This window comes from Natrix helvetica, assembly GCF_964273705.1.
Source record: "Natrix helvetica genome assembly, chromosome: 1".
Lineage (NCBI taxonomy): Eukaryota > Metazoa > Chordata > Lepidosauria > Squamata > Natricidae > Natrix > Natrix helvetica.
Window position 1 is genome coordinate 188,597,794 of NC_138548.1, and position 14,177 is coordinate 188,611,970.

Here is a 14,177-nt window from a genome sequence, read left to right on the forward strand (position 1 = left end):
AAATAAATAAATAATATCTTTATTTTAAAAAGATTATTTTCATACTTCTTCAATTTCATCTGACTTTCATTTCAGAAGCCTAAGAAACACATTTTTTAAAAAAATGTTCTATTTATTTCTTTACCAGTATTGCTGTAATTAATTAAAATTCAAAACTTAATACATTGTTATTTTCTCATCAACAAGTGAACAATCCCTATTAATGCAGACAATATATTAGACAGTAAATGTATTTTCTGAATAGATATTAACAGCTCATTTAAATCTCTTTAGAACAGCAATTGGTTTCCTTTGGGGAATTTTTTTGGGGGGCGGGAGGTTGCCCTCAAGTCAGCCTGACTCCTGGTGACTACACTGACAAGTCCATACAGGTTTTTTGGCAACATTTTGGTACTGTAAATGGTTTGCCTTCTTCCTATCACTGAGAGAATGACTGGCTCAAAGTCATCTAACCAACTTTGTGTTTAAGGCAGGACTACTCCCACAGTTTCAGTTGATTGCAAAATAAATATGTCAGCAATTTGTTTTGACTTCAAAAAGGCAAGTATAATTGCATCAATAAGTAAAATTACCAGTTTTGGAGAATGAAGCATTTTATGTTCATCAGATTTGTAAGCATTTCATAGAAAAACGGGATTGGAAGGGACCTTCTACTATGACTTTCTGTTCAATCAGGAGACCTTATACCACTCCTGATAAATGGTTACCCAATCTCTTCATGAAAACGTCCAGTAACAAAGCACCCACAACTTTTGGAGGCAAGGGGTTGCACTGACTAAATGTTCGCATTATCAAGAAATGTATCTTTAATTCTAGGTTGGATCTCTCTTTGAGAAATCTCCCATTACTTTTTGTCTGCCTCTGATGCTTTGGAGAAGAGGCTAACCTCCTCTTCTCTGTGATATGGGAAGACTGCTATCATGTCACACCCTAGTCCTTCATTTCACTAGACTAGACAGACCTAGTTCCCTTAACCATTCATCATACCACTCAACCTCCAGATTTATCTTCTTTGTTGCTTTTCTCTGTACCTTTTTTAAAGGACCTCAGCATCTTGTTTATATTGTGATGACAGGAACTGGGCATAATATTCCAAGTGTGGCCTCACTAGTGCTGAATTAAAGAGATACTATCCCTCTGTTGATACTCTAGAACTGCATTGGGTTACCAGCAGCACATTGTTGGCTCATACTTAAATGGTGATCCAATAGGGCAGCTAAATCCCTGTCAGTTACTACTGTTGAATCAGGTACCACCCATACTATACTTGTGCATTTGATTTTTCCTGCTTAGGTGCAAGACCTTACTTTTCTCACTAGTGACCTGAATCTTATTGGGTGGGGCCCAATGCTCCAGTCTGCCAAGATCCTTCTGAATATTGAGTCTGTCTTCTAAAGTGTTGGCTATTCCTCCTTGCTAGGTATCATCTGCAAATTTCATGGGTTCCCCTTCTGTCTCTTCATCTAAATCATTTACAAAGATGTTGAAGAGTACTGGGTCTAAGAGAGAATCCTGAGGTATCCCACTGCATACTTCCTTTCATGTAGATGTAATTCCATTGATGATTGCATGTTGAATGCTGTTGGTTTGCTAGTTGCGACTGCATCTATTGGTGATGCGGTCTAACTCACATTTTCCCATCTCATAAAGAAGTAGGCTGTGATCTGTTTTTCCAAATGCTTTTCTGGATTTTAATTATGTAAGTAAACAACATTTTCAGAGTGTTGCTTACTTTGTTTGTTTTTAACTTTCCACAAATGATTTAAATGGTTCAATTGCACTCTGTGATTCCAAATTGAAATAAGGATGTGGTTTTATATCTCTGAAGAGGAGACTTTTTTTTTCTTCCAACAAAAATGCTGAAACATATCCAGGGCACAATCAGCATTTGCAAATAGAGAAAATATGGGAGTAGAACTTCCTGTAGGTACTTTGGGCCTAACCCATGTATGATTTTACTGGTTTTTTTTAACCTTTAAATCACCCCTCCCCCCAAATACCCCAGCTCAGTAAACAGCCATGAATATTGCTAAAAGTTTAGAGAAACCCCACTAACCACCTGGAATACTGCATTTTACCCCAGCTCTACTTCCTGGATCACGTTCTTGGACAACCTCTAAAAAAGCCAACAATGTAGTAATTTCCTTCTCCTGACCATTCATTACTCTAGCATTTGCAACAGAGCTTTTGGTCCATTGTAATCCTTAGCTCTGTTGCATTATGTTGGTGTTTAGGGAGCTAAGGACTGCAAAGAACCAAAAGCCCCATTGTGTTATGCTGGCATTTGGGGAGTTAAGGATTCTTAGGATGCCTTAGCTCCCCAAATGCCAGTATAATGCAACAGGTTTTTTGGTCCAGTGTAATCCTTACCTCCCTGAATGCCAGTGTAGTGCTCTACCCTATGAAAGAAAGAAGCTGCTTTGCTGATTTACTCCACAAAGCACAAACATTTCCTTCTCATGCTGGATAAAAAAGTTGTGCTGACACTGAGAACAATTAAGCTACTTTACCCAGTACAGCAGCTCAGGTTTCACAACAAGCTGAAAAGGAGGCTGCTGGAATCTTTCCATGTGGCTTTCTCCTTCCCAGCCTGCTAATCTTCAAAAGATAAGGATTGTGAGGGGCGGAAGAGGACCATTTGGAATACGGTGGGGAACAAAGCTGGTCCAGTGCCTTTGGGGATCCAGCAGGGCAAGATAGAGGGAGAGAATAGATATGTGGGCATGTTGCAGCATCTCTGCAAAGTTAAAAATTGTACAGAACCCAACCAGTCATTTCTAAGGGTAAATGACCAGGTTGGTTCATATAATTCATAAATTTGAAATGGGATTTCTAACAGATAGTTTTGGGGGGGGGGGTCTGTTGTAACTTTGAATGGTCATTAAATGATGTATCGAACTGATGATTAGTTTTATTCAGTTTTGTACAGAAATATCACATCGTCTTTCCTGTCCTCAACTGATTTTTAGCCCCCACTTTACAATTTTCCACCTCTGATTGGAGGTTGGTAACCCAAGGCACTTCCAGGCCTATTCTCTTTGTCCACTCAGTGAACCCTGGCAATTTGTTTGTGGCATTTCACCCATACTAAATTAAACCTGCCATTTACAACCGCCACCATTTTTTTTTAAAAAAACCTATATTTCAAATGCTGTCATCTTATTACTGATTCCCCACCACTACCACAGCCATTCAAGATAAAACAAAAGTAGGATGTGTTTCTGGTTATAAATCAACAAACAAAATTCATAAGACTTCTTAATCCACCTGGCTATTTTATCACATTTATTTCAATCTAAGTTCTCCATTATTTTAAAATGTTAAGGGAAATAGGCAGAAAACTGTATTAAAGAAAAATCTATTCATACATAATTGCTAAAAGCAAAGATACCTTGTTTTCTGGATTGTGGTGTAATCTTAGTGATATTCATTATAGAAGTCAAGGAAGAAATATGCTTAGAGGTATCACGGAAATATTTAAGTTGCGGGATATTTTCTTGTAACCTTTTTGAAGAAAAGAAAAGGAGTAAGTATTGGTCCTCTCATATAGATACTTGCTACCGATTATATGCAAAGAATCTTACCACTTAATTTGTTGCAGAAGCTTTTGGGGATTCCCAACAATTATTTCCTGAAATTGTTGGGAGAGTCTTCTGTGGCTGATTAAATTGGAAAGTGCCGGATCATTTTGGTTTCTACTGTGAAGAAGCTTCTTGTGGAATTCACTTTGACTGCACAACTCAGCCAAACTAACTTCAGGGAGCTGGCATGTTTGCTGCAACCATCTAATGCTCTCGAGATCACAAAGGAGTGATGTTAGGTTTTGCAGATGGGTTAGCTTTAAACAATCAAAATAGAGACAAAATTAATTACAAATGAATAATAAAAGGCAATGAAAGAAACATTGAAGGGAAATACTCTTTCATGACAACAATGGAAGCTTCTGCATATAATCATGATTGGTTTCTAGGTCTAGGCAAATAAGGCAGTTGCCCAGGGTGCCAAATTTTAGAGGACATTAAAACTGAAAAGACTTCCAAAATACACAATATGAATATAAAATATAATAAAATTTCCTTGTTGCTTTGAATTTATCAATTCAATGGAACCAGATGTGGCTTGGACAACTCTGTGGTTCAACATGATTGAAATTAAAATATTATGAGTATGATTAGAGATGACTCTTTAGCAGCTTCATTTGGAAGGAAGGAACTGGTATAGATAGGGATATTTTCCAATACATACTATAGATACCAGACACAATTATAGAGCAGCAGTAACTTATATAAACTGCATAAGTGAAAAGTAAGGTGTTAATAAGTGGTAGCATTTATAATACATGAACATACATAGTATTTATACGATCATTAGCAAAATATGTATGTTTCATATACAGTAGCAGAGGGAAGAAAACAGACTCTTTATACTATATTTATGAAACACACTAATCAAATGTTGCAAGTTTTGAAAAAAAAATATTATTTTAGCTATGGACCTCAGAAAACTGATAATATTACAGGAACAAGACAAAGTGTGCCAGGAAAATACTAAGCATAACTGTAAACCAGAGATGGGCTGCTGGGGGTTCTCAGGGGTTTGGGAGAACCTATAGCTAAGATTCTGTGCAGTCCACCTGCCCACTCCACCCCACCCCTCCCAGGAGTACCTACGCAGCCCATTTTGGATGCAGGTAAGTGCAGAGCCCGCACAGAGGCTCAGGGTGGGCAAAAAACAGGCCTACTGGAAGTTTGGGAATGCCAGAAACAGGCCCATTTCCAGCCTCCAGAGTGCCTCCAGAGTCCAGGAAGGCCATTTTTACCCTCCTGGAGGCTTGAGCAAAAGCCTCTGGAGCCCATAGTGCAGGAGGCTAATTAGGTCAAGGACACCATGGCCACGCCCACCAAGCAACCGGGCAGAGAACCCCTTGCTAAAATGTTTAAAGCCTACCCCTGCTGTAAACCAGTACACCTACATAAGGTGCTCTATATATCCCGCACTCAGCACAGGGCTTCAGATGCATAGCCAAAGAAACAAAGGAAGGAAAAAAATTGGAACAGAGAAGCAGCCGATAGGGCACTTCTCTGTCCATTTCCCTAACGATGCTATTCTACAAAAGCAGCCAAATGGGCTTCAAAAACTTGTTACAATAAACATGCAATTTCATATTATCATTTGTATTTTTCACATTCAAATCAGAGGTGGGTTCCTACCAGTTTGGCCCCATTCAGCCAAACCGGTAGTGGTATGCCAACCTGGGTCATAGAACTGGTAGCAACCCAATATAGCCACACCCCCAAACTGGTTCCCTCAGTCACCGCTGCTGCTGCCACCACAGCAACTGCCATGTTTTTTGGTGTCTCTTCTAGTTTCTTGTTCTGGGAATTGGGATGCCACTCTCTCCTGCCACCGCTGCCCTCTCCAGCATGCTGCCCCTGTCCCCCACTGCGTCTGCAATGGCAGTGGCTTCCAGAGACGCTGGCCGGTGGGGAGGGGGGCTAGGCTAGCGCAAATGCTTACCTGTGTAGGCAGGAGGAGGCAGTTCTGTGGATGGACGTTGTGAAGGCAAGCAGGGCGAGCATCGGAGTAGGCTGGTTTGGGGGCGTGGCCAGCCAGATGTCACTACCAGTTCAGTGACCCATGCCCAATTACCACTGCCGGTTCAGCCAAACTGGGAGAAACCCACCTCTGCTATACACACTTTATACTATGTACACATATGGCATATATACATAGGATTAAATACTATATGTTGGATGTTCAGAAGTAGTTAATAAATAGACAAAGAAATTGTATCTCGTTGAGGCCTTTGAGATGAAAAGAGGCCAGGCAAGGTAGCCCTTGATGTGAGTGATGCCAAGCTGGCCACGCCCACCCAGTCACATGACCAACCAATTGCATGACCATGAAGCCATGCCCACCCAGTCACATGACCAAGCCACGCCCACCAAACTAATGACACCCACAGAACTGGTATTAAAAATATTTGAAACCCACCCCTGATCCAAATGATACATTTACTTACTTTTAGCATCAGAATATCTGGAACTGCGGCAAAAGGATTTTGAGAATTAAAAAGAACTCCTTTTAGCTCTCTTATTTTGGGAGGAAGAGTACAATTTCCTGTAAGAAATAACACCATCTTGTCTTTTGTAATACATTTTTATAGATTTCCACTATTACTAACAAACTCTGCAAGTATTTTGAAAAGCAACAAAAGCAATGTTGTTTTAGCAAGTGTTTGTCTCTCAGATCAGTTTACTGAATGGCAACTGAGATATATTGGATTTCTACAGTTTAAAATAGTTGTGAAACAATTCTATCCAAAATTCGGGGGGGGGGGGGGGCGATATATTTAACCATCATGAGCCGAATCAAGCTTTAAAAGAAGGATGTAGGGAAAAAGCCCTCATGCACACTAAAAATACTGCAGATCACTCTTTTATTTATTACGCTATTTCATGTTTCAACTCTTTTCAAACACAAATAAAAACAATGTTTATATTGACTATTCATTCCAAAGAACATTCTAAGGTTTATCTGGGGAATAAACTTTCCAAACCAGTACTCCATCAAATGTTTTTATTAACTTTAGAATGTTATTTGTTTCATCAAATAGCTTTTTCTTTGAATGAACATCAGAACATATTTCCTTTTTTTGGGTTTAAGCTAGAACCACTATTACAAAATAAAATGCCTGAATGTAAACCATTGCAAATCCATCTGTGTTAACTAAAATAAAGAATGTTTTTCTTTGTAAGTTTTCAATTCATCAACTTCTAGTGCCACTGCAGTTCTTTTCTTAAGATAAGTACCCAAGTACATAGTACCAAGTGCTCTGATGACAATGGGTATCACTGTTACATGTTTCATTCATAATCACATTGTTTCGATGGCCAGGTCGCAGATTTTTGGATTTTTTCCTGTTCTTTTTCTTCAACTGGCATCTCCTGGTACAGCTATATCAATAAACTGTATGTTTTGGTTTTTGACAACTGTGATATCCGGAGTATTGTGTTCCAAATGATGATCCGTCTGTGTTTGAAAGGCCCACAAGATCTTCACCGTTCCATTTTTGGTGACTTTTTCCACTTTGTGCTCCCATGACTTTCTGGATACGGGTAAATCATATTTTTTACATAATGACCAGTGGAGTAATTTAACAACTCGGTTGTGCCTAGCTTTGTAATCAGTTGCACGATTTTGCTGCACTTGCATATTAAGTATGAAACAGTTTCAACTTTCTCATTGCAAAATCGGCAGTTTGGATTGTCAGTGGATTTTTGTATCTTTGCTTTCATGGCATTAGTTTGTAGCACTTGTTCTTGAGCAGCCAGTATTAAACCTTCTGTTTCTTTTTTGATGGTTCCCATCTTAAGCCATGCTCAAGTCAAGTTGTTGTAACATTTTTTTCAATGTTTTTCAAGTACTGTCCATGCAAAGCTTCGGTTTTCCATCCATTTAATCTGTTCTCCAGCTGTTTTATTATTTTTATGTTGTTGTTGTTGTTGTTGTTGTTGTTATATGATCTGTCACTATTGCTGTATGTACACTGAGAGCTTATCCTGGAGATAAATTCCTTGTGTGTCTAATCACACTTAGCCAATAAAGAATTCTAATTCTAATATACTACAGTTACATTAAGCCTTTTGTTACTATTGGTTCTAAAGTGTAAACAGCAGATGCATGTTTATTAAATGTGGGGGGAAACAGATCCAGTAGGATTCTTTTTGATCAGGCTTCCTGGCTTTTATCTAGGTATGAACTGTCATCAGTGTCACGATAGAGCACCCAGTTGCTATTAAACTTTCATAAAGGGAAGATTTAAAAACAAATGTATGCTATTATGGAAATAAGTGTTACCTGATAATTCATCGTCTGACCCTTGAAACTTGTTCATTATGCAAATGAAATACGATGAGACATTACTATTATGAGATGTTTTTAGGAAGACATTTTCAAATTCTGAAAACAGAAACCTGGGACAAAACAGAACAAAACAGTCATGTGAAATCACACACATTAAAGAATGGTTTGCAATTAAAAGAAAGTATTCAATTTCCCTAGTTTAATTCAGAAATTATACCAAGAGAAGAAATAATGGTTGGAAACTAACCAAAGGGAGAAGTAACTTGGAACTAAGGAGAAACTTCTTAACAGTGAGGCAATGGAACAGTTTACCATCAGAGGTTGTAGGTGCTCCATCACTGGAGACTTTTAAAAAGAGACTGGACAACCATTTGTCTGAATTCAATTCATTGGTGAGAAAAGTAAGGCTATACACAGGGAAGAAAAACCAAATGCACAAATATAAAATAAATGGCTCAACAACAGTAACAGTGAAAGGGATCTAGGTGACTTAATGGACAACCACTTAGGTATGAGCCAGCAGTGTGCTGCAGCTGCCAAAAAACGCAACCCTAACATGCATCAGCAGAAGAATAGTATCAAAATAGTGTGAAGTATTAGTACTGCTTTACACTGCATAGTTAGACCAGGCTTGGAATACTGTAGCCAGTTCTGGTTACCACAGTACAAAAAAGATGCTGAAGTCCTAGAAAGAATGCAAGATAATAAGAGGTCTGGAGCTAAACTGTACACTGAATTGGGATGTCTAGTCTAATAAAGAGAAGAATTAGGAGTGACATGATAGCAGTCTTCCAATACTTGAGGGGCTGTCACAGAGAAGACAGGGTCGACTATTTTCCAAAGCAGTTGAAGGCACAACAACAAGTAGTGGGTAGAAGATCCTTAAAGAGAGATCCAACCTAATGAGAAATTTCATGATGGTGAGAACAATTAATCAGAAATTGTGAGTGCTCCATCACTGGAAGTTTTCAAGAAGAGATTGGACAACAATTTAGCCAGAATAGTATAAGGCCTCCTGCTTGAACGAAGTGTTGGACTAGAATAGTCCAAGGTCCCTTCCAACTCTGTTATTCAATGCTCTAACTCAGCGATGGCGAAACTTTTTTGGCTTGCATGCCATAAGGGGGGAGCGCAGGGGGGTCATACTGCACCCATAATGCAATGTGCAACCCCCAGTGCACATGCGTACATGAGAGGCGCTCCCTCCCCATTTTTCCATGCTTTTTTCGTCCTCCCCAGGCTCCAGAGGCTTTATAGGAGCCTGGGGAGGGTGAAAACAGCCTCCCCCCGGAGGCCCTCCGGAGGCTTTAAAACAGCCTCCCCCACCCCTGAGGCCCTCCGCAGGGCAAAAAATGGCCCCACGAGCAAACTGGAAGTCACTCCCGGTTTGCTCAGAGGATCCTTTTTAGTTCTCTGGATGCTTCAGGGAACTTCTGGTTTGCTCGTAGGGTGGTTTTTAGTCCTCAAGAGGCTTCAGGGAAGCCTCCTGAAGGTCCCTGAAGCCTCCGGAGTGCTTAAACTGACTCTCCGAGCAAACCAGAAGTCAGTTCCCGAACTTCCGGTTTGCCCATAGGGCTGTTTTTTTGCACTGCGGAGGTTCAGGGAAGCTCCTGAAGCCTCCGGAGGACCTCCGGGGAGGGGGGGAGGAGAGGCTCTTTTCGCCCTTCCCAGGCTCCTATAAAGCCTCCGGAGCCTGGGGAGGGTGAAAAATGTCTTTAAAAAAGGCTGAACTCAGCCTCGCGTGCCCTGACAAATGGCTCCGCATGCTACCTGTAGCACACGTGCCATAGGTTCGCCATCCTGGTTCTAACTCAACACAAAGAAGAAATAGAACAATTTCTATTTGATCAGAAAATGAATTTTTGTACTCATGTGAGGTTACCAAAAGATACACAAGTGTACCAAAGTCATCCTGTCAATTATAAATAAATATACATTTTTAAAAAGGATTATGAATCAGACATCAGTAATTCTGCATCATTCTGAATATTTTAAACAATATTATTTCTTATGTCAGACCTCATCTCAAAAATATTTCTTTTCTGCTGAAAAAAAAGAATGAATTTTTCTTTATTCAAATAATTATGAAACATGTTACTTACTGTGCAATCAAATTGCTTGGAGATTGTGCTTGTTCCCATTCCTTCCAAAATGTCTTGTTTAGAAGTGTTTCTGCAATCATCAGAAAAGGATGCCTAATATGATCAAATTTATATTGCAGCTGAGTTCTTTTTGACAGCAAATTTGGATCTGGATTTGCTTTAAGCTCCTTTAGCAAATCCAAATGATTTAAAATAAAAATACTGACATTAAATATTTCTGGAACTGATTTGTTGTTATCCAGAACTTTCCCCATCATTTCCAAGCCATATCTTGCATTCTCAGTTTCCGTGTGGTACCATTTGGACAACATAGTCCAGATTTGTGAAAAATTGCTTTTAGATGGAATGGAGATTTCATCTTCATTTCTTTGTGTGGCTTCATTCACAGGAATGTTCAAATAAGCATAATCTTGAAACTGCTTAAAAAATATTGCTAACTCATTCCAGTCTATTAATTTGTCAATGAGATTTTGTATATGATATTCTGTTTCATTTCCTGAAAACAGCAAGGGAATTTTTGAGGGGTTATAAGTAACATCATTTATATCATCAAGAACTGGGATGAAACAAGTTGAATTAATTGATGGTAATTCTTTAGAAATTTTTGCTAAAGATGCATACATCTCCTGTATCCAAGGATGTTGGAAATCAAAGAGTATATTCATTTTCAAAAGCAAGCCAGAAGAAAATTGTAGTGATTTGATGAGGCATAACAAGTCATTTGAAAAATGCACATTATTTTTTTGGTAAAGATTTATTAATTTTGTCTGCTGGAAATTTCTTATGGAGAAAAGTAAGAAGTCAATAAATGTTTGGTTTGTTTTCTTTTCAGAATCCATGGAAGAGAAAAGCAGTTCACAATGGTTTTGGTTATGTGCTTCGGAGAGAGAGATATTTCTAAACAGCATTTGAAAAATTATGTGAATTATATCTTGAGCATTGCAATTATGTGGCACTCCCATTTTGTTGGTCCAACTATGTAATAATGGACTTAGAGTTAAATATAAGATATCCACTATTTTTGTTTCAGCTAAATTTCTATCCCCTAATAAAGATTCATTGAATTCCTTTTGAAACAGAAATTGTGAAAAACCATACAAGGTGGCAATTTTTCCTTTATTAGTTTCTTCCAATTTGCTGTCAGAAAGTATCCTTGCTCCTTGATTCAGTATGTCATAAATATTTTCAAAGATTTTATGGCTATTATTAGCCAATGGGAGGATGGTTTCTAATTGACTAATGCTTTGTTGAAATAACAGCTTCCTAACAACAATATTAATTCGTTCTGAAGTGTTAATATATGGGTTTTCTTCATTATAGTTTGGTAGTACATAGGATAAAAATTGAGTTAACCCTCGCAGTTCTGAGTTAAAATGAAGGTCAGAAGCATTATTCAGTAAAGAAAGATGTTTATATAATGTATTTAAAAAAAGTGAGCTATGCATTACCGGTTGTAGTTCTCTATAAATATTTACAAAGGCCTTCAACTCATTTGACCAGGATTTTTTAGCAGTATTTTGGATTCTTTGCAGTAATTGTGAAAGATAAATAATCAGGTTTACATTTGTTTTACTATGATAGTTATTCTGAGGGGTCAAGAATGGCTTCAGAATGGCTTTTATTACTGAAGATTTAAGAAACAAATTTGAAGATGTCAAAGGAATTTCTTCTCTTGAATCAAAAGCCCATGGTATTTCCATTGGAAATTGGGTAGTTGTTATAGACATCATCTTCTGAATAGTTTTCCATATCATTGTAAGTTTTAAGTTGATCCTATTTAAAAACAATTCATTGGATACTCTTGTAGTTTTGTTTAATATGTGTTTGATTTGTTCTGGAGAAGGACCAATGTAGAAAAGTCTTTGAAAAAGAGCATCAAAAGGTGATAAAAAAGTATTAATATTTTTTCTAAAATACATTTGGTAATCAATGTCAGAACTGGAATTTAGGAACAATCTTAACATATCTAATATATCTTCTAAATAGGAAACTCTCATGCCCCATCTTAAAGTTTCAAGAAGCTTGTATGGTTTTTTTTCCTTGTTGGCTAATCCAATGCCAACAAGAATTAGTGCTTTTCTGGACATTTCTAGCAGTTGAAAATACTGCTTTGTATTTGTCACGTTCTGTTTTGAGAGCAATATTTCTGCAGTCTTGCTCAAGATCTCTGAAAAATTACTCCATTTTGATTGATAAACAACATTTTTGCTCATTTGTAAAATCTTTGCTACAATCTTTTGGTGTTTATTGTGTAGAAAAAAAGAAGGCACAAATGTTTGATTCCAAAATGATGGGTTATCCAGGATATTTTGAATATCTTCTATTGTTCCTTTAAAAATAAAAGGACTCTGAATGTGTAAAGCAGAAATTTTGTTAATGATATTGCTAAGCAATGGTTCTCTGCAAGTCAGATTATGTTGAGACAAATCAAAAGAAAAGGCACTTAGATTTTTATCAATCTTTTCTATCCAGGAATTCTGATTTTTATGGATCCCAATTAATTTGGACAGAAAACTGGATGAAACTTCTAATAATTTGATGAGACACACAAATTCACCTGAGAAGTGTTTCTTTTTGTTTTCCTGGATTATTTTAAAAAGTGATGCCGGTTTGAGACTTTTTGTTGTAAGCTGAAGCAATTGGGTAAATATATAGTCATAGGTTGTTTGGTTTGCAAAATCCAGAGACGATAAGAGAAAATCACATTTTCTTTCTCTTAAGGCTTCCTTTAGTGTGGCATTATTGAAAAACACTTCAATTGCAATGAGATGGAAATCTTTGAAAGTGCAGTTTGAGAATCTGTTGTCAGCCTGAATGTTTCCGATTTGAAGAAGGCTTGGTGCTAAATACAAAAGTTGCAACATTTTTGCTTGTATTGAAGAATTATGCCACACTGGAGTCATATATAAATCCAGCAAAGGTAATGCTTGTGAAAATCTGAGGAGGGTATCAGTTTTATTAATATTAAATGTTTTTATCTGACTGGGATCAGAAAGTATCTCTATACCCTTCTTAATTATCTGAAATAATTTATGTACAGTTTCATTGTTGGTATTCATTAGCAGATTAACAATAAAGAATTTGCTGATGTACTTTTTCTCCAGGTCCTCTAGCACTTGTAAACTTTTAAAAATATTATTTAAAACCATTGAAACATTTGCTGCCTTGATGCTCCCTGCATCATACTTTTTCAATAAATGGTTTACACGTTTAATCATTTGCTCAAGTTCTATGTTCAAAGGAAATCCAAAGTTATCATGATTGACATACAGATTGTCATGTAATATATCTAAAATCTGTTTATAGATAAAGATGTCTGTACCACTCCATTTTGCAGACCTCAATTTTTCAACAATATGCCAATAAGTGTTGAATTCATTCCACTGAGATTCATTAATGGAATTTTGGATTTTCTGCATCAGGTTGGTCAGAGAAGAGATCAATAGGTAGTTATGATTTGTCCTGCTATTTGTTATGATACTAAAGATTTTCTCAAGTACCAGGAGCTTCTCAGGAAAATTGTCAGTTGTTGCAGGTTTAAGCAGAAAGTTTACTAACAATGATGGCACTTCTTCCACTGAGGTTAAATATTTTCTATATTTTTCAGGCAGGAAGGATGATTTGAGGACAGTACTCATTTTAACACTTTGCCATGCTTTTCTGGCTTTAAAAATACTATTTAAAAATGTGATATCCCTGATTCTCCTATTTAAATTGTGGATCTTTTGAGTTTCCTTGAAGTCAAATGATGGCATTCTCTTCAAGCTATTCGGAGAGTTTGTATTTCTTTTGAAAGTCTTTAAAAAATAGTCAGGCTTAAAATCTTCATCAGCAAAATCAACAACTAAAAGATTCCTGTAATAAAAAGATAGAGAGTGCATCATTTATAATAGAACAGAGAAAATGAAAATGCCATGAAATACCATGAAATTTGTTTCCCCTTCTAATAGTGTTTTAATAACTCGTCTTTCCACTCATCTCTTCCTTACATCTTGCTTGTTTCTATTTTTAACAAATCATATTTTGCATAAAATATGCTTATAGGCTTATGCTTATGACTGGTCTTAAATTCCAATCAAACATGAAAAATGCCAGATATGCTCTTGGTTCCTGACCCAGTTTTTTGACTTCTTCTAAGGCACTCCCACCTTTTTAGTTCCCAGCAATGTTCCCTCTAAGCTGCGCGGCTACATGGCCGCTCACGTGACA

At 37.4% G+C, this 14,177-nt stretch overlaps 1 protein-coding gene across 1 annotated transcript in view; it reads right to left on the reverse strand.

The window, feature by feature from the left end:
• ABCA12 (ATP binding cassette subfamily A member 12) overlaps positions 1–14,177 on the reverse strand; it is a 179,608-nt gene that overhangs the window by 100,128 nt on the left and 65,303 nt on the right. Inside the window, exons 10-14 of the mRNA XM_081957386.1 lie at positions 9,969–13,823; positions 7,861–7,976; positions 6,023–6,120; positions 3,585–3,838; positions 3,392–3,504 (exon numbers count right to left, since the gene is read on the reverse strand). Of these exons, the coding sequence (XP_081813512.1) occupies positions 3,392–3,504; positions 3,585–3,838; positions 6,023–6,120; positions 7,861–7,976; positions 9,969–13,823 (4,436 nt within the window). The remainder of the gene's footprint in view (positions 1–3,391; positions 3,505–3,584; positions 3,839–6,022; positions 6,121–7,860; positions 7,977–9,968; positions 13,824–14,177) is intronic.